Source organism: Somniosus microcephalus, chromosome 8 (genome assembly GCF_052327205.1).
Source record: "Somniosus microcephalus isolate GS21.2 chromosome 8, FLI_Smic_1.0, whole genome shotgun sequence".
NCBI classification, from domain to species: domain Eukaryota; kingdom Metazoa; phylum Chordata; class Chondrichthyes; order Squaliformes; family Somniosidae; genus Somniosus; species Somniosus microcephalus.
In genome coordinates this window covers 217,787,090-217,807,418 of record NC_140994.1, presented here as the reverse complement: position 1 = coordinate 217,807,418, position 20,329 = coordinate 217,787,090, and the positions used below count along the sequence as shown (strand labels likewise).

The 20,329-nt window shown below is 44.9% G+C and overlaps 1 protein-coding gene across 1 annotated transcript in view; it reads left to right on the top strand.

Annotated features, from left to right (window-relative positions):
• The window catches only part of LOC147114105 (organic cation/carnitine transporter 2-like), a 265,346-nt gene extending 249,985 nt beyond the window's left edge, over positions 1-15,361 (top strand). Inside the window, exons 9-10 of the mRNA XM_085995726.1 lie at positions 10,242-10,377; positions 13,170-15,361. Coding sequence (XP_085851852.1) covers positions 10,242-10,377; positions 13,170-13,263 — 230 coding nt within the window. The 3' untranslated portion in view covers positions 13,264-15,361. The remainder of the gene's footprint in view (positions 1-10,241; positions 10,378-13,169) is intronic.
• The last annotated feature ends 4,968 nt before the right edge of the window (positions 15,362-20,329 follow it).

Genomic DNA, 20,329 nt, shown 5'->3' with positions numbered 1-20,329 from the left:
CGAACAGCCAAGGCAGCAGAACCGTTGCTTGAGCACGCCGATGTCAAAGCCACATACACATTCGTCCTGCTCTTCTCCGGTGAGGGGGAAAGAAATGTAGCCCCTTCTCCTGATGTAGAGAGCCTCTGTGACCTCCCGGATGCAGCAATGGTCGGCGAACTGCGAGATGTTAGCTATATCTACTGTTGCAGACTGGAAGGATCTGCTAGTGATGAAATTGATCACGATGGTGACCTTGACTGCCACTGAGAGAGCCGTAGTCACCCTGATCTGCGGCTCGAGGTCTGGTTGCAGGAGGTGGCAAAGTTCTGTGTCCCCTCCTTGGTGAAGCAGAGCCTTCTAATACATGCTCCTCGCTTAATTGAAGGTAGGAGAACTGCTCTCGGAATACCCTCAGAGGGTAATGCCTCCTGTTGAGAGCCCTCATGGCCCTTCTCCTCCATCTGGCCATATGTTCCAATCTTTCTCGCTGCCTCGGCTCCCTCCGCTGTAGATCCTGGAGGGCGAGGGCTCCCATTAAGATAACCAAGTGTTGCACTTCGATATGTTGTGAGAATAAATGTAACTAATTGTTAATAGCCACAAAACTCCTGATACTAAACAACCTTTGAATGACTGAATTAAACTGTTGCACAATGTCAAACTGACAAGGAAGCAGTGAAATGGCTCCAACATGACAGCTGCGACTCATAGCTCATGATCCCTTTAAGTAGGGCCCCTGGAGCCAGCATCCACCTGCTTGATGCCTCCTCTCCCTGTCGCTGCCAGGGCGGGGTGCTAAGGCTGGGGAGATGATGAATTTTGCAGATTGGGTACCCAGTGAGCGTTGCACGCTCACTTACATCACGATCTGCCTGGCACAGCGTCCCCGGCAGTAAATCGTAGCGACGGCGCTACAGGGGGCCGGATTTGGCGTGCGTCGCTGGATTTGCCTCACCCCAGTGCTACTGCATCAGCACCCCCGCTAGGCGCTAACTGGAGGTGCTAACTAACTGAATTTTTCCCCCCTTTATCTTCATTCATGTTGTGTTTAAGAAGAAGTAACTAAGCAATGATTGGAGTCCTTTCAATTAATCAGAATGTCTGAACATTGTAACCACTCACAGTACGGCAGGTCAACCATCTCATTACCAATCTGAACCTGACAGCTCTCTTTAAACCTCTCCATCTCCCACTGTTGTAGAGTTTGCTCCTGAGGTCCACCGAAGACCTTGTTGGCTGCCATGCCTCCACCCCTGTTATTTTATTGCACTGATTATGGATGACCTTTTCCTTTGCAAAGAAAACAAAGGATTAGAAAGACTAGAGATGAATTCAGAATTTAATTTCACCCAGATGTCTGCAGACATTCTCATTGTGAAAATATTTTCAGGTGCAGGCTATGCAGCAATCTCTTCACTTTTCACTCAAATACCACCACCCTATTAAACCCCTTGAGCCTATTCCACATTCAAATAGAGGATAAGAAAATAAGAAATAGGAGCAGGAGGAGGCCATTTGGCCCTTCGAGCCTGCTCTGCTATTCAATGAGATCATGGCTGATCTTCTGCCTCAACTCCATTCACCGGCCCTATCGCCATATCCCTTGATGCCCTTACTAGTCAGAAATCTATCGACTTCTGTTTTGAATATACCCAATGACTGAGCCGCCACAGCCCTCTGGGGTAGAGAATTCCAAAGATTCACCACCCTCTGTGTGAAGAAATTTCTTCTCATCTCAGTCCTGAATGGCCTACCCTTTATCCTGAGGCTGTGGCCCCTAGTTCTAGATTCCCCAGCCAAAGGAAACATTCTCCCAGCATTCACCCTATCAAGCCCTGCAACAATTTTGTGTGCTTCAATGAGATCCGCTCTCATTCTTCTGAATTCAAGAGAATACAGACCTAGTTTACTCAATCTCTTCTCATACGACAGTCCCGCCATCCCAGGAATCAATCTTGTGAACCTTCGTTGCCTCCCTCTATGGCAAGTATATCCTTCCTTAGGTAAGGAGACCAAAATTGTACACAGTACTCCAGGTGTGGTCTCACTAAGGCCCTATACAATTGGAGTAAGATTTCTTTACTCCTGTACTCAAATCCTCTTGTAGTGAAGGCCAGCTTACCATTGCCTTCCTAATGGCTTGCTGCACCTGCACATTCACTTTCAGTGACTCATGTACAAGGACACCCAGGTCCCTTTGAGCATCTGCATTCCCCAATTTTTCACCATTTAGGAAATACTCTACCTTTCTGTTTTTTCTACCAAAGTGGATAACTCACATTTATCCACATTATATTCCATCTGCCATGTTCTCGCCCACTCACTGAGCCTGTCGAGATCCCCCTGAAGTCTCTTCTCATCTGCTTCACAACTGCCACTGCCACCTAGCTTTGTATCATCAGCAAATTTGGAAATGTTACATTTAGTCCCCTCATCCCAAACATTGATATGGATTGTGAATAGCTGGGGCCCAAGCACCGATCCTCGCGGTACCCCACTAGTCACTGAAAAAAAAACATTTATCCCTACTCTTTGTTTTGTGTCTGTTAACCAATTCTTAATCATGGTAGCTTAACTCCATTTAACCGGCTCGGTCCATATGACGTAATACCCTTGCCTAACAAAAATCTTTCAATCTCAGTTATGACATTTTCAATTGACATAGCCTCAACAGTATTTTGCAGGGGAGAGTTCCAGATTTCCACCACCCTTTGTGTGAAGCAGTGCTTCTTGATTTCACACCTGAAGGGCCTAGCTCTAAGCTTAATGTTATGTCCCCTTGATTTGGACACCCCACGAGAGGAAATATTGGGCCAGGATTTGCGGTCAGAGGCGTACCTGCAGAATACGTTAAAAATATACGCACTTACTTCAGGATCCCAGGCTGGGCAATTAGCCCAAATCTGTGCCAGCAAAAGTCTTTTCTAGCCAATGAGGTAGATCTGTCAAGACGAACTTTGACCGATCACAGGTTCCGGGTTTTCACGCATGCGCCGCGCATGCAGAATCTCTTAACTTACGGGGCCTTTCTGAAGGCTTACACTGGTGTACGCTGTGTGCACGCCTTCATCGGAACCGCAAATTCTGGACCAGTTTCTCTCTCTATCGACGCTATCATCTTAAACACCTCAATTAGATCACCCCTTAATCATCTATACTCAAGGGAATACAGGCCTGGTCTATGCAACCTGTCCTCATAATTTTACCATTTTAGCCCTGGTATAATTCTGGTGAATCTGCACCGCAGCCCCTCCATGGCCAATATATCCTTCCCGAGGTGCGGTGTCCAGAACTGAATGCAATACTCCAGATGCAGAACTTCCACCTCTTTGTATTTCAATCCTTTGAGATAAAGATTAAACTCTAATAACCTTGGGGGAGAAATTCGGTGGGCTGCGCCACCAGTTAGCGCCTAAAGAGGGCACTCAGTGGCTTTAGCGCCACTGGCTACGCCTCCCGCGATATTTAGCTGGGGCACTAATGGCGGCGTTAGCCTGTTGCGCTGCGACCGATGACGTCATCGGTGTGCGCAGCGCCCCGCTAATGCCCCGATCGCGATATTTGGCAGCGACCGCCTCTGTAGCGCCGCTCACTAATCGCGCCCGGTTCACGGGGCCTACCTGTGGTGGCAGTGGCGCAAATTAAGGTGGAGGTGCGGGGCGGCCGTTTTTTTCGGCGGCCGCCTGCCAGCACCTCCGTCCCCGGCCTCCTGTTCTCCCCCCGCGGCATTGCCGGCTGTTTTCCGAGAGCCCGGCACTTCTCCTCGGTGCTTGGCTCTTTTGCCGGCACTCGCGATCGCTCATCGCACTGGTGCAGGCCCCTCCCCCTTAAGAATGGGAGGAAGGCCTGCAGTACTGCAGCGTGTCGTGCCGCAGCGTGTGGCGCTGCGGCATGTTGCGCAGCGATATTCAGTTTCAGCGCCCTAAGAGGGACACGGAGCGCCTCGAGCCTCGCCCCGTGTCCCTCTTGGGGCGCTCAAGCTGAATTTATGGCGATCACTGCTGCTCCGATCGCAGCGCAAAATCTGGCGCCCAGGCGAGCTTGGCGCCCCGTTTGCAGCTCCACCCAATTTCTCCCCCTTTTTCTATTATTTTTTGTACAATGGCTTTTAGTGATTTTTGTAAATGGACACCTAAATCCCTCTGCTCCTCCACAGTTCCCAGCTACTCACCATTTAGAAAATACACTGATCTATTTTTCTTAGGTCCAAAGTGGATTACCTCACACTTCCCCACTCTGAACTCCATCTGCCACAGTTTTGCCCACTCACTTAATCTATCAATGTCCCTTTGCAACTTTCTGCTCCCATCTGCACTATTTACTGTGCCACCTAACTTACTGTCAGCAGCAAACGTCGATATATGGCTCTCTGTTCCTTCATCTAAGTAATTTGGAAATACAGTGAAAATCTGAGGCCCAGTATAGGTACCTGGGAAACACCACTCGTCAGCAATGTTCCCGCTAATTTTTTGTGGCTCCGCGGCCCATTCAAATTTCTGCACATGCGCGTTTTTTCCATTTAAAAGCTGTTGAATGGACCGTTGTTTTATTTGGAGTTTATTGTTTGTGCCCCTTTATAATGGGGGCACATTTGTTACTTTGGTTTTGACTGATGGCAATGCCATCCTCATTGGCAATTAAAAAGAGTAGACACACCCTTATCTACCATGTTAGTGACCTCATCAAAAAATGTAACTAGGTTATTTAGACATAACTTACCCTTTACAAATCCATGCTGGCTCTCTGATCGGTTCATATTTGTCCAAGTGCTCAGTCACCCTGTCCCTAATGACAGATTCTAGTAACTTCCCCACACCAGATGTTAGACTAAAAGGCCTATAGTTTCCAAGTTTCTCTCACCCTTCTTTAATAAAGGATTGACATTGGCAATTTTCTAATCCAAAGTGACATTTCCTGAATCAAGAAAGTTTTGGAAGCTCATGACTAAAACATCTGCAATTTCCTCACCTATTTATTTGAATGCCCTGAAGGAGGAAGGAGCTGTAAAGTAATTGGTTCATATTGAAAGTGTTTACCATGTAGAGACACTTCGGGCTCGATTTTGTCAATAGGGAGCTTTTGGAGGCAGGACTCCCAATTTTTGGGTTGTAGTCCCGCCTCCATCGACTTGTGGCCAACCCACACTATTTTCCCTTGATTGACCTTGTTGAGCCCACCCAGAGGGCTCAGCAAGCCAATTAAGGGACACCTGGTTACTGGTGATGTCAGCGATTGACATTTCATCTGCCAAGAGCTTTTGACAGATGAAAAATCAGCGTTTGACAGCTCTGTGAAGCTGTCAAACACGGACAATCTGTCTTCTAACTTGAGTCCTTCTACTCAGACTCAGTTAGAGAGCTCTCCAGACCAGAAAGCAGAGGCTGCAGCTTTTGACAGTTCAGCGGCCATTCTGCTTTCTGTGCCGGTGAGCTGTGGAACTCCCGAGACCTGAAGGGAGGAAGCCTGCAGGAGAAAGTAAAGGTAAGTAAAACTTATTAAAACACTTTACACTTACCTCACACACTTACCTCTGCACACATGCACCAATCACTCACCTGCACAACGGACATCTCGACCCCTCCAACCCCTGCAGACCGATGGCCTGCCTTGCTAACTTGGCGTGGTTCGGAGCCGTCGGATAGCCCATACTTCAGGGCTAATAATAGGGATTTGGCAAAAAACTGCCTGTTAACAGGCAGTTAATTGGCAGTAATCCCCTTCCCGCCTCAGGGAGGTGGCTCCCAGCACAGGTTGGGTACCCGCCTCCTGGGACATTGGCACGGAGGCGGGTTGGGGGCGGGATGGGTTCCTGCCCCCCGATTCTGCAATTTTCCCACCACTCCCGCCTCCAAACCCGCCTCCGCGGGGATTGGAAAATCGAGCCCTTCTACTGTATAAAGGGGCGACTTCACAATCTGGCACCCCCACGATTTCCTGTGATGCACTCCCTCACTTGGATTGGTGGATCACAGAATCACCCCTATAGTGTGTTACATAGCTTTGACAAATTGAGGAGTTGGATGGTTTATATTGTGCATAGAATAACACCCAAACTGCTGTGTATTACAAGCCAGTGACCTGTAAAAGGATTGAGATGGTTTGTACTATACATAGGAAACTGAACATTCAGGAGTGTGCTATGAGATAGAGATGTGAGGTGCTGAGACCATTGTGGTGTATGTAACCGTTCCACCTTTAAGAGAACTATTTTAAGAGTTGCACTACTTTATCTTGGCTGCTGTATACTGTAATACCGGTGGTGACCACACCGGTATATAAGTGCTGTGTAATGATTTATTGGGCAGTTCCACCCTGACCTTCGACTAGTAAAGACCTGTTAAAATTTACTCTTGTGGTCTGTGTAGTAATTCTCATTATAACACACAGACTTAACAGTGGTGACGAGTACGATCTTACCCTGCGGCAGAGATACATCCAAGGCAGTTTAACGGGCGTCGAGAAGAGGCATCCGCCCTCATCATTCTGCTGAGCAAAGACTCGGGTCTGCAGAGCAAAGGAAGAATTCTGACACGAAGCCTTCCATCAGCAACAGGCAGTGATCATCCCTTCTATCACGGTGGTGGGTAAGCCGATCAGCGACGAGCAACAAGTCGGCCACGTTGGCTGTGAAGTAGGGGAGGGAAAAACGGAGGACATAAGGGCGGAGAACTCGACCACGGCCGGGGAAAAGAGCCGGACAGAAGTCGGGGCCAGAGGCACTGAGACTGGGGCAGCGTAGGGCACGGGAGCCGCGGTGAATGCAAACACAGCTGGTGTAAAAGACCGGGCTGCAAGCGGGCTGGGAGACGCAACAGCATCGAGAGAGAGCTCGACCGCGACCGGTGAAAAAGGCTGGGCAGCTACCGAGGCCGCGAGGCGCAGCGACCGGGACAGCGTAAGGCGCGGGAGAAAATTAAAAAAAAAAAAAAAACGCGGAGAACTCAGCCGCAGCCGGGGGGGGAAAGGACCGGACTGCAAGAGGGGCTGGGAGGCACGATTGAGAACCGCTGGGGAGGGCGAACGCAGCAATACGGCAATCGCCATTACAGCCAGCGGGGGAGAAAGGCAAACGCGGGAAGCCGCCATTTTCGTAGGCGGGGGAAGAAGACAAGCGCGGGAAGCCGCCATTTTGAAAAAAAAATAAAAGAAAAATTTCTTTTTGTTTCTCAAGAAGATTGCGAGGATGCCTAAGCGTGGTAACATCAACGATTTCGATCCCGATGTTGAAGATTGGGCCACGTATGTAGAACGCATAGAGATATATTGTAAGGCAAATAAAATATCAAATGAAGATAAAGCACTAACCTTACTAAACTCAATGGGTGCGAAGACATACGGGCTATTGAAGCATCTTCTATCACCAGCTAAACCGGCGGATCAGGCTTTCGCTAATATTGTTGCTGTCCTGAGAAATCATTTGAACCCCACACCGCTGATGTTAGCGGAACGATTTAAATTTTATGCGAGAACGCAACTGAAAGAGGAAAGCAACGCAGAGTATTTAATTGAACTGCGTAAGCTAGCGAAATACTGTCAGTTTGGGGAAAGACTGACAGAGGCACTGAGAGACAAATTCGTGTGTGGATTGTCGAAAGAAGGAACACAAAAGCGGCTGCTTGAAGAGAATGATCTTACACTTGATAAGGCTGTCACTATTGCAGCATCGCACGAAGCCGCAGCGAGAGGCACTGCGGAAATGCAGCGGTACTCAGCGTAGATCAAATGGCTTTGGGTACAACGAAATGTTATCGTTGTGGAAAGACAACACACGATCAGAACCAATGCTGGTTTAAAAACCAGGAATGTAGAAAATGTGGCAAGCTTGGTCACGTAGCTAAAGTATGCCGGTCAGGAAAGAAGACCAGCAACAAAAAGTCACCGCAGGAAAGGTGCAGAAAGGTACCTAAGGTGGCTGAGAAGAGTTCGGATGAACAGAATTCGGATTCGGACTCCAACAGCAAGGAACTGGGTAGTCTGAGAATTCACAATGTGAGTAAGGAAGCTGACCTACAAACTATCTGGGTCACACTTCAGATAGCAGGAGTCCAAGTGAAGATGGAATTGGACACCGGATCGGCGTTGACGGTCATGAATAAGCAAGATTACAAAAGGTTATTCACACATATTCCCCTACGGGATACGGAGATAGTATTGCAGACATACACGGGGCAAAGAGTATACCCCATCGGAAAGATAAAAGTCAAGGTAGTACACAAGGGCAAAGAACACCAAGGAATGGACATATATGTACTACCTGAGGGAGGTCCACCACTTCTGGGACGGGAGTGGATCAGGAAAATAAATATGGACTGGCACTCCCTAAAAGCAATAACGGTAGATTCCGGAAAAAAAGATGTCAAACCTGAACGATTGTCCAGAATATTGGATGAGGGCATATGCAGCAGTGACAGTGACAAAGCAGAGAGTGAGAACTCGGTGAAGACAATCAGCTCAGACTCTGGAACTGATGATGGTAAGACCAGCCCATGTGCAAAAGACAAGTCTAAAATGGACTTGCAGACTAATGATGGAAAAACGAAGGAGTGCATAAATGCTTCAGAAGAGAACAAAGTATCAGAACAGAATTCCACTGAACAACAACAACATAGTTTGACAGAGAATTCTGAGTCTGTCCAGTCTACAGACATGCACATTTCTGAGGAACACCGGGCTCGAACTCAACTCAATTTCAAACTACAACAGCAATTAGAACAAATGATTCGCCGTTTTGAGCAAGAGATGAATGCAAAGAAAAAGTTATTTGACACAGAGTTGGAGAATCTGGGAAGACAGCAGAAGCAGCTGATTGAGAAAATGGATCAGGAACACACAAACCGTCTGCGCGATGAGGCCAAACGAATCAAAGCTGAGCAAGAAAGGGAATATGTCAAATTCATCGATCAGTTGAAAGCTAAGAAGAAAGAGCACCCTTTTGTGAGCAGAGTCAGCAGTAATAAGCCACTCAGGGAATTGGTGGCAGAGGCAAAAGCTGAAGTGATGGAGGAAATAGAAGACAATAGAGAAGAAGCAGAAGTTGATGACTCATCTGAACCATTATCACCCCTACCAGGTCACGCACGTGGTCCCTCCGAACTGAGCCAAATCAGTCTGGAAGTAGAAAAACTTCCCAAGGTACTCGAGCCTTTAGAAGTCAGCAATGCTGGTTCTGAAGTTACGAAAGTTCAAGCTGTTAAGTCCAGTGAAGGACTATTAGATGAGTCACCCCAGCAACGAGAACCTACTACACCACCGAAAACTACTACACCACCGAGGCGTTATCCGGACCGAGTCAGGAGGCCTCCTCAGAGACTGAATCTGTGAACTGTTTTTACATGAAGTTGTGTATATATGTTAGTATGTTATGTTTAATGGGGAATATATACTGTTAGGCTAAAAAGGGAGGATTGTGGTGTATGCAACCGTTCCACCTTTAAGAGAACTATTTTAAGAGTTGCACTACTTTATCTTGGCTGCTGTATACTGTAATACCGGTGGTGACCACACCGGTATATAAGTGCTGTGTAATGATTTATTGGGCAGTTCCGCCCTGACCTTCGACTAGTAAAGACCTGTTAAAATTTACTCTTGTGGTCTGTGTAGTAATTCTCATTATAACACACAGACTTAACAACCATTTTTGGAGATGAAAAATGAAACGGCATTTTTTTGTTAGTCAGTACTTGGCTATGTGCTAAAGTCAGGAGTGGCGGATTCTGTATCCACACTCTCACTTTGTTTCAGGAATGTAATCAAGAACAAGGCAATGATTGTATTTGCCCAGTATGCAGGACATTCTGTGGGAAGCACATAAAATATCTGAAACCAGCATGTTGGTGTCCTAATGGACTGCATCACAGAATGATCTGACACAAATTTGATCTTGTATTTACCCTTCAATAATTTCCTAATCTATCCAGACCTATCAGGTGGTGCCATGTTGCTTGCCTGGAAATTGCGAGGAAAAATCAAAGTAATTCCTAACTAATTTTGTGCAATCTCGAGCTGCTGATTGGGAACAATTTGCCTACCTCTTCACTGGGAAATGATGCCTGGCAAAGGGTCAGAAACAGGAAGAAGAAAACTAACCTCAAAAAAAGGAAATGGACAAAAATCTACACATTATTTGAACATACCGACATTGAAAATACTTAAAAGGGTGTTTATTGACCACATGACCTGTGTTACATGCAGTGCCTATGGCTTCATGTTGATGTGCTGGTTGTCACTTTACATTCAATGTATGCTCTATATTTTCACAGGTGCTTATCATGAGTTTCTGCCTTTTATTCTGATGGGAGGTTTGACAGTGTTTTCAGCAATTCTGGTCTTGTTTCTGCCTGAAACACTCAATATTCCTCTCCCAGACACCATCCACCAGATGCAGAAAATCAAGGGGTAAGTGTGTATAGTCTTTATGATTCAAGCTTTTTTCTCAGCTTTCTGCCCTTAACAACAATACCATGCTTTAATGTAGAAAATGTCTCAAGGTGCTTCATAGAGGAGACAAAAGAGCAAAGATCCATCCTTTGTGGGAGGATTAGGAATAGCGATCAAAAGCCTAGGAAAGGAGATGTGTTTTAAATACAGGGAGAAAAGTAGAGAGATGGGGGTATTTGGGGAGAGAGTTGTGGATGTGAGGGATGGACAGGAGGCTGGGTTTAGATGACCAGAGAGCGTGGGAGGATACATTGGTTTGCAGACGATTGAAGAGGTACAGTGAAGTGAAGCTGTGGAGGGATTTTTAGACAAGGTTGAGAATTTTAACTTCAATCCACTGGGGGACAGAGAGCCAATATAGTTCAGCAAGGAAGGGAGATTATGGTTGAGTGAGGCTGAGTACAGAACAGGATGTGGACGGCAGAGCTTTAGATGATTTGGAGTTTATGGAGGGTGCAGGATGGGAGGCTGGCAAAGAGGGCTTTGGAAAAGTTGATTCTAGAGGAGACCAAATTGTGGATAGGGGTTTCAGTGACTGTGACAGTAAGGTAGGGGTGGAGGCAGGCAATGTTGCAGAGGTTGGAATAAACAGTTTTGATAATGGATAGACCATAGTATTTGAAATTCAGTTCTGGCTCAAACAGAACACAAAGCTTGTGTGCAGTCTGATTCAACCTGAGCAAGCAGCCAGGGAGGAGAATGAAGTCAATGCCAATGGTTCGGAGTTTTGGAGGTGGAAGAAAACAATGGCTTCACTCCTCCTGAAGTTTAATTGCAAAAAATTCTGACTCATTCATGACATAATATCAGCCAGCCAGTATGACAGCATAATGCAGAGGTCATGGAGTTACAAGAAGTGGTAGAAAAGTAAAACTGGGTGTCACCAGTATACATGTGGAAAGCTAATTCCATGTTATGGATGATATCACCCAGAAGAAGGAGGAGATGAAGAAGAGGAGAGGGCCAATAATGGATCTTCAGGGAATTCCGGATGCAGGCTGCATGGCAACTGGAGGAGAAGCCATTGTTGAAGATGCATTGATTGTGTTGGGACAGGTAGGAGTACAATCGCTGGAGCAGGAACCTGGAGTTGGGCCATGGAGGGAAGACAGTAATGGAGATGGCATATTCCATCATGTCAAATGCTGCAGTGAGGGTGAGGAGGACAAGGACGGATAATGCTCCATGATCGCAACCACAGAAGCAGTGCCTTTGACCAGATCGATCTCAGTGCTTTGGGCTGGCCAGAAAACACATTGAAAGGAATCAAATAGGGAACTGTGGGAAAGGTAACCACTATTACTTGGAGTAAACAACACATTCGAAGAGCTTGGACAAGGTGAGTTGGTCAGAAATTGAGTCGAGGTTGAGGAGGACAGAGAGGTCAAGGCTGAGTGATGATGTTCATTTTGAGGCAGTGTGTGAACAGAGCGAGCTATTACAATGTCTTTGAGCATTGGAGTTGGAAAGTTAGTAGGTAGGAATAGGGTGAAGAGATAATCAAGAGGGCAGGAGGTGCATCTCATACAAGACATGAGCTTCTACGAGACCAATCTCCTTGTAACTTCTGATAGAGTATGATATTACCACATGTTAACCTTAGTATCAGAGCTAAGTGGCTTTTTTTCATGTGTGAGTCAGGGTGGTGAGTGATGATACGGTATTTATCTGTTGTTTCTCATTCAACAACCACACCTACACTTTCCCATAGAGATCACTGCGTAGCAATCAGGACCAAGAATCCTGGGTTTCCCCCTCCCAAACCAGGGAGCACTGAGGCTAATGGCAACACCCCCACCAATGTTTCACATCATCTAACTCAGCACAGATCTGGTAGTGAACCAAGGATCTCCCGATCTGTAGCTCTCAATGCCACAACTGACAGTGGATCTACCTGCGGGACAATGGGCATTATCCATCATAGCAGGAACTAGGTGCTATCTGGAGTTCCCTCAGTACTGCTTCCAAAACACATTGACAATTCTAACAAGGAAAATAAGCCTTGCACTTATACCAATGTGATATTTCCATGTTCTACCCGCCTGCCCATTTAGTGGTGAATGTGGATAGTTTGTGCTTGTGCCCCTGCTTACTGAGTTGAGATTGATTGTTCCTATCACCCTGAGCTTGATTGAAAGGTGCAGGTCACACAGGTACAAAGTCTGCGTTACCATCTTCCCTACCAACCCAGCAAGGTTTGTTATTATTTTCTGGCAGCACTATTGAACCAAAGCACTGTGGAATTTTCTCTACGTTAAAGGCACTATATAAATGCAAGTTGTTGTGTTTGATTTTGAAAACATTGCTGAAAAACTGAATGTGCCAAGATCCTCATTACTGAATAGACTCAGTAAAAGTTAAGCTTCTTGGGCATTTGCTGACAACTGTTTTCAGTACCACAACTACACGATGCAGAAAACGAGATTGGGTGGCTCAGCCTATGATTATTTAAAGATTTTCCCCATAGCGATCTGTCTGGTATTTCCTTGGAACTTCCCCAGGACTGTGTGGGAGAGTTTGTGAAACTCCCGTGTGTGGGCAACCCACCTCCTAGCAATCTGTGGCACAGTAATGCATTAGTACAATAGCACACTCCATTGTCACACTGCCTGACACTCAACCTTTTAGAATTACTGAAATAAAACCAATCTGGTATGAAATAAGCGACTCTATCTACCCAGTGAAATGTAACGGGAAAGTTTCCGCTAATGTGCATTCTTTATGATAGTGCTGTTTTTATTCAATTGCAGGTTCAAAGGTACCTGCAGCAATCGCTACAATTTTAATCAAAATGTAACAGCTGCAGAAAACAATATGATGGTCATTAAAGAAGAGGAAATTTGACCCAGTTCTGGCCACAGATCTGCAACAATGGAGAAATGGACACTCATCATTTTGTTCCCGTTTACGTCGCACATTAATAGTTTCTCCTGTTAAAATGTACTTAGCAATGCAACCGAGATACTCAGGGATCACTGTCAAATGATGAAATCACAAGCATGCAAAACCATTTGATGTTTAAGAAAAAAACAGATTATCTGGTCATTATCAAATTGCTGTTTGTGGGAGCTTGCTGTGTGCAAATTGGTTGCTGCGTTTCTCACATTACAACAATGACTACACTCCAAAAGAACTTTGTTGGCCGTAAAATGCTTTGAGATTTCCGGTGGTCGTGAAAGGCACTATATTAATGCAAGTCTTTCTTTCCTCTGCTTGGACTGCCTCCTGCTCCACTCTGTCATGGTTAGCATTCTGGCCTTCCTCCCTGCAGCCTTCATCCTTATCCTCACAGGTAGCAAGTACATTATACCTGATGGATAGGACCAGTGTCTGCGGGACCTCCTTCCCTGTCTTCCCTCGGTTTCCCCTACCTTGTTGACTGACAGTCACATTTTCCCCTTCCTGCACCTGTGCTTTCCTCTGAGGTGTGACTGTACTCTGGAGAAAATTATCCCGATATTCATTCCCTCCCTTCTGTGTCGGAGTGTCTCTAATTCACACTCCAGCTCAATGACACTGAGCCGGAATGTCTCGAGACAGAGACCTTTCCTACAGGTTTACTCCTCCGGGACAGTCTCGCTGTCCACAAAATCCCACACACGACAGTCCCGACACACTGCCTGTACTGCTATTCCAATGTTTATTTATTATTGATTGATTGTTAGCAGTAATTTATTGTGAGAACTAATCGAATCACTTGGGGTTTAGTTTATATTTAGTAGCTGGATTTAGCTTGATTTCAAATTAATAGGTAATTAGTTACTGATTATTTTGTTATTGGCTTATTTAACTATTTATTTGAAGTTAATAAAATTTGATAAAGTTTAAATTAAACACTTAGCTTGAATTCCTCGGGCTCTGTTGCTCCTCTCTCTGCGCTGACTATGACGTCACTTTTTCAGATTTTCCCCGAGTTTATTTTGCTGTCGCACATTTTAAATGACGGGCTCTGCTGCTACCGTTCCTTTTAAATGCTCCGCTTCCCCTCTCTTTTTAAATGATGATACAGGGAGAAGAGATTTACAATCAGCGCTGGGAGTCAGGACTGAAGTTGAGAGAGATAGTTATCATTAAATAGCACAATATTAGAGAAATGGAGTAACAGTGGACAGAAGTATTCTGGCTGAGATGAGAAAGAACAGGAAAGATTGTATTTGTGGATAATGACATGAAGGTGAGCATTTTGGTGAATAGAAGCATGATAATTATGCCCATCATCTTATACAAAAACTATAAATATTTTGGGTGGAAGTTTAGGGATTATTTTAGACATGGTGCAAGCTATAAACTGGTATTTATGGAGCCTCTCTTTAACATAAATCATACTCCAGAACAAGATTTGGACACATGTCTGCAGTCATTGTTTGATTGTGAATTGTGATTGCAATCATTGATGATGTTCAGTTCAGCTTCACTGGACTTTGATTTTTTTTATCCTTTTCCTTAAACAATTCTTTTGCTTATTGATCTCAGGATGATAATTTATTCTCCTAGTTGGGAAACGTGATTATTAAATCTACACTTCTGGATTGATGATTATGAGTAATAAGCCTGTTATCGAGGGCTACCGTTGTTAATCTAAATTACAGGAGTGAGACGCGAGCGATTTACGGAATTGATTGAAACTCCTTGATTTTATTCAGCATCTAACTTTATTAATCTGGTCTCAATAACAATTGTGATAACACTAATTGAAGACAAAATGGAATTATTGTAACGTTAATAGTGTCACAGAATTCACAAGTGGGTCCAAAAGCAGGCCCACAATAGCCTTTTCATTTTTATACATTATTTTACTCTGTATAAGAATATGTTATAGTTTTAAGGCAAAATTACTGGGCTATTTTGACCATAATAGAATTTGTTCCAAGTGATTTCCTCATACCTCCTGTGTGAATTGAAATTTAAATCCTCTTCAATTCAAATAAATATGGTTAATCTCTTCTGACTCAAATGATATTAAGCGCTGCACAGAGACATTTCTATCTTTATTCCATGTATGCTAAGTTATTGCTCTGGTTGTGCACTCACCACTCTGCAAATACTAACCTTATTAATTGCCACAGAATCCTATATTTGTTGCTACACAGACATGCCTTTGGGAATCTTCCAATACATTGGCCTGAATTTGCCTTACCTGGGCGGGTCCGGTGTAGCCGGTGTCTGTGGCGGGTCGCGACCCCACTGCTGGCTCCATCCCACTGTACAAAATTAACTTACCTTAATGGAGTCTATTAAGCCTGCCCAGCGTGTTACCTGACCCAATTAGATGGAAGATGACATCATTCATGACGTGTTTTAAGCCGGGATCCTTAAAGGGACCCTGGCCACATTACATTTTAAGTTTAAATTAACATAGGTGGGTGTTGAATCTTTACTGTACAATAATATAATACAAGTTATACATGAGTGACAAAGAAATATTTAAATAAAATTATTAAATAATATGACTCCATTTACAAATATGATCCAGAACATAATTAAAAATGTACATTAATTGGGAAGTTATTGGTGCTTTAGTCACAAATCTAGACTTTTATATCAGTAACTGGTACAAATAAAAGATGTGTGTGCATTGTTAATACATAAAATTAAGCAGATTTTAACTGTAATTGTAAAGGGGTGAATTTACAGTCTTGTGCAAGTTCAGCGGAAGAGCTGCGAAATCCCTGACAAATAGTGTAAGTGGTGCTTATGTGTTTCTGGGATTTCTGTAGCTCTTCCGTTGAAGTTAACAATGGACAAGTGATTGACTCTGCACTGAAATTTACCCTAAAGTCTCAGGCTGAAAAATTTAATTAGTTATATCCGGGGACTGAAACCAAATTGAACCAGTGGAATGAGTGATGAGAATGACATTGTTACTGTTGATGACTTGATTTATGTGTAACTGGACAATCACAGTGTACTGTGAGAAAAACCTGACCAGAAACAACACAAAAAATTATTTAAATGGTATATGTAATTTTTTATAGTGCAGATCAATTCACTGTAATTACGGTTGAGTTGTAAGGCAACAGCCAAGAATGGCCAGCAAAAAAAATAACATTTACCAGTAGCTTTTCAAGTAGAATAGAATCTCCATCAATCTGTTAGCTGATATAATCAACATGTATTTATCTTGGTTTGTTTTTCATGCTGTCAAGTAATCAGCTGGAGCAATGGCCACAGAACTCGCACCTCAGGCTGACTGACATGCTTGCCGAGCTGTGTGAATCCTGTGGCCATGCAGGGAAATTTAAAAAGTAGGGAAAAAAAGATCTTAAGTGCCTGTAAAGTACCTCATAATGATTTCAATTGGGTCCCCCGCCGCTGCCGGTCGGGTCAGCTCCACAATGGCAGATGCGTCTGTAGGAGAGGTGCGTGGGAGCGAGTGGACAGTGGGTACCCAACCCGCTGTCAAAAAAAGCACTTTCCCACCCGACCCGCCACCGATTTTGCCAGCTGACCCCCTGGAAAATTCATCCCATTGACACACTGGGAGGCCATAAGGGTCAGGGGTGGAATATAGGGTGCAACAGCTCTTAAAGCTGTCCTGGGGTGGGGGTGAGGAGCTGGGTAATAACTGGAGCAAGGCCCAGAACTCTAGATGAAAAGACTCCAATGAAGCTGCTTTAGAGGTTCTGCAGTGTAAGGTCCCTGAAAGAATTATGGCGCTTTTTAGAGTTAAGGACAACCGTCCAGGAAAGGGGGGTGTTAGAGCAGGCTGGATGAAGGTATTGGGCAAAGTCAGCGCTCTCTCACATGTGCACCAAACTTAGGAGGGACAAATGTTGCTGGTCTCAGGAAAGTTGCAAATGTTAGTATATTGGACATTGTGCTTAACTGTACAATGTTGCCTCAAAATGCATCTTGACAACATCTCACTGTAAGCTTGCTGCAGCATCACAGCAAGAATGTTCGAACAAATGGTCACATGCTTTCTAAATGGATCGGCATGCTCAGATTTTAAAAGGGCATTGTGCATTGCTGTCATGACAAAGCATTTGTCCGGTGTCACATTAAGTGTGGAAAACAACGCCAAGCACTCTGACAATACAAAGTACCTGCATGTTGCATGTTCACAAACTTACTTAAAGTGGCTGCTGCCTTGGACGCTTGAGTGAGACACATCGCTCATATTCCTTATTTCAGCATCTGGCCTTTTCCATCTGCTTGCAGAAGAAGGTTAACACAACCAGCGGCAGCACCTGCAGATGGGAGGGGGCGGCTGTCAGCTAACAATGACCTTTAGCCGCTTACGAGGAGAGGGCACTGTGGATTCTGGGAATGGAGACAATAGAGTGAGTGGAAAAGGGTGAGATCGGAGAGTTTCCCCTTCACTCATGGACTTTCTTTTAATTGTTTATCTCTTTACTCACTCCCTCATTTACACCCTCGCCTAGGTATACACTGCAGCATAATATACTAGAACGTCTTGTCATATATGCTCTTTTTCAAGGGTGTCTAAAATCTGTTCTTTGGTTGCTCCTGTAGGTTCCCAAAAGGAAGAAGTGGAAGAGCTCAATGTTGGGACTCAGTTCAACACCTCATAGTATCCTGGCTCACCTATTCCTAACAGTGGCAAGCACCATCACTGATATGATTGCCTTCTGTCAGTGTGTCACAGCGCAGCCAGTGTCGGCGCAGTGAATGACTGACTGAAACTTCAGGATTTCCGTGTTAGGATGCGCATGCGCTACATCCTGAAGTTGCGGTCAGTTTCAAAGGGGTAAGAACAGCGAATGCTGTTCATTCTTTATGTGCCACCACAAATTCCAGGCCATATACTTTACTTGTCTTCAGAAATGACAAAACAAATAATAATCATCCATGTATTACCCCACGGTGTTTTCTTTACACCTCTTTACACTAATTATAGAATCATAGAATCATACAGCACAGGAGGGCATTCAGCCCATCGTGCTTGTGCCGACTCTGAAAGAGCTACAATTCTAGCATACTAATTCTACTACCTGAATGAAGTGCTCCCCCAGTGGCTACAGCACGGAATGTTGAAGGCTGCTGATGCTCAGATGGGGGCTTTCAGATCAGCTGCAGGCAATCGGCAACTTCTGGGGGATCAGACCTGAGAGGGGCTGGCTGCAGACTACAGCATCTTGGTTGCTGCAAGGGCAGTCTGACCCTGCTGACTAACATGGCACCATGGCGGGCATTGATTGAGGGGATGGCAGATTAGCACACATGCTGTTTTCATGGCAGAGGGCAGCGTGTGCCACTCCCACCGCACCACTGCCACTTCCTTGAGGCCCAGCTCATCACTCCCGCTGATCCGCGGGAGAACAGATTGTAGGAGATCTGCAATGAAATTGAAACCGCTATCAATGCATTCTAACCTTATAAAGATGGTGGAGCCTAGAGACAGATGGAAGTGTGAGGTCATCCACTTTGGACCTAAGAGAGATAGATCAGAGTATTTTCTAAATGTTGAGAAGTGTTGAACTGTGGAGGAGCCGAGAGATTTAGGGGTCCATGTACCGAAATCACTAATAAACAGTGGTTCGGTACAAAAATTAATTAAAAGGGCTACTGGAATGTTAATCTTTATCTCAAGAGGGCTGGAATACAAAGGGGTGGAAGTTATGCTGCAATATAAACAGAAAATGCTGGAAATACTCAGCAGCAATGTTCCCTTTAAGCTGCCCAGCCACATGGCCGCACAGCGCTGTGTAGGTCCCATGCAGCCGGCTCACCAGCTTTTAAATGGAAAAACCACACATGGATGGAATTTTGAATGGGCCGGACAGCCTGTTAAAGAGGCCACGAGGCCCCCCAAAAAATTAGAGGGAACATTGCTCAGCAGGTCAGGCAGCATCTGTGGAGAGAGAAACAGATTTGACATTTCAAAATGCCTTCCACCTGAGTTGATGAAGAAGTGATAGTAAAATTCCACCCTGATCTCCAACGTTCATTCCAGAAATTTTAGGGTTGAAACTGATGGCTCTCATTGTATACTGTAAAAAGTCACACAACACCAGGTTATAGTCCAACAGCAAGCTGTTGGACTATAACCTGGTGTTGTGTGACTTTTTACATTTGTCCACCCCAGTCCAACTCCGGCATCTCCACACCATTGTATACTGTGATGGTTTGATGTCTGTCAATGGTTTTCCCATATACAGTGCAGACACCATTAGCATAATGTTCTTTTACATATGCTCTCATACACTTATCCATTTTCATGAAAGTTTATCGACCTGAAACATTAATTCCTATGCTCCTCGTGTTCCCATTTCAACAGTTAGCAGTAACAATGTAGTTACTAATCCACCAGGTGACAATGTTGTACTCTTCTCATTTTCTGATTATGTGCCTGTCCCCCACTCTGGTGACCTGTTGCACGATCGACTGCCTGCTCTGGTCACATGCTCTCTTATCTACTGCCTGCTCTGGTCACATGCTCTCCTATCGACTGCCTGCTCTGGTCACATGCTCTCCTATCGACTGCCTGCTCTGGTCACATGCTCTCCTATCGACTGCCTGCTCTGGTCATATGCTCTCCTATCTATCGCCTGCTCTGGTCAAATGTTCCCCTGCCGGCTCTCTGCTCTGGTGCTGTGCTTCCCTCACCTCCCAGCTCTAGTATTTCCTGGTATTGACTCCCTCTGTGCAAGGTCATGGGAGATAAACTAGTTATTGTAAAATGTAAGGGTTTGTATCAGCATTGCAGTACTGGAAATGAAAAACTTAAAAGAGGTGATCAGTCACTTTTTTTTACATCAGCCTCTCAAGTACCCCCAGGGAAAGATACAATTTATAATGCAACTAACACATAAAATTACATAAAGTATTTTAACTTATCCATAAAATCTACCAACTCCTGTCTATTAATGTTTCACCCCCTGAAATCTCTCAGGGGCAGGGCCACCTGAATTGTCTGTTATCCCCATTCCACACCACAACACCCTGT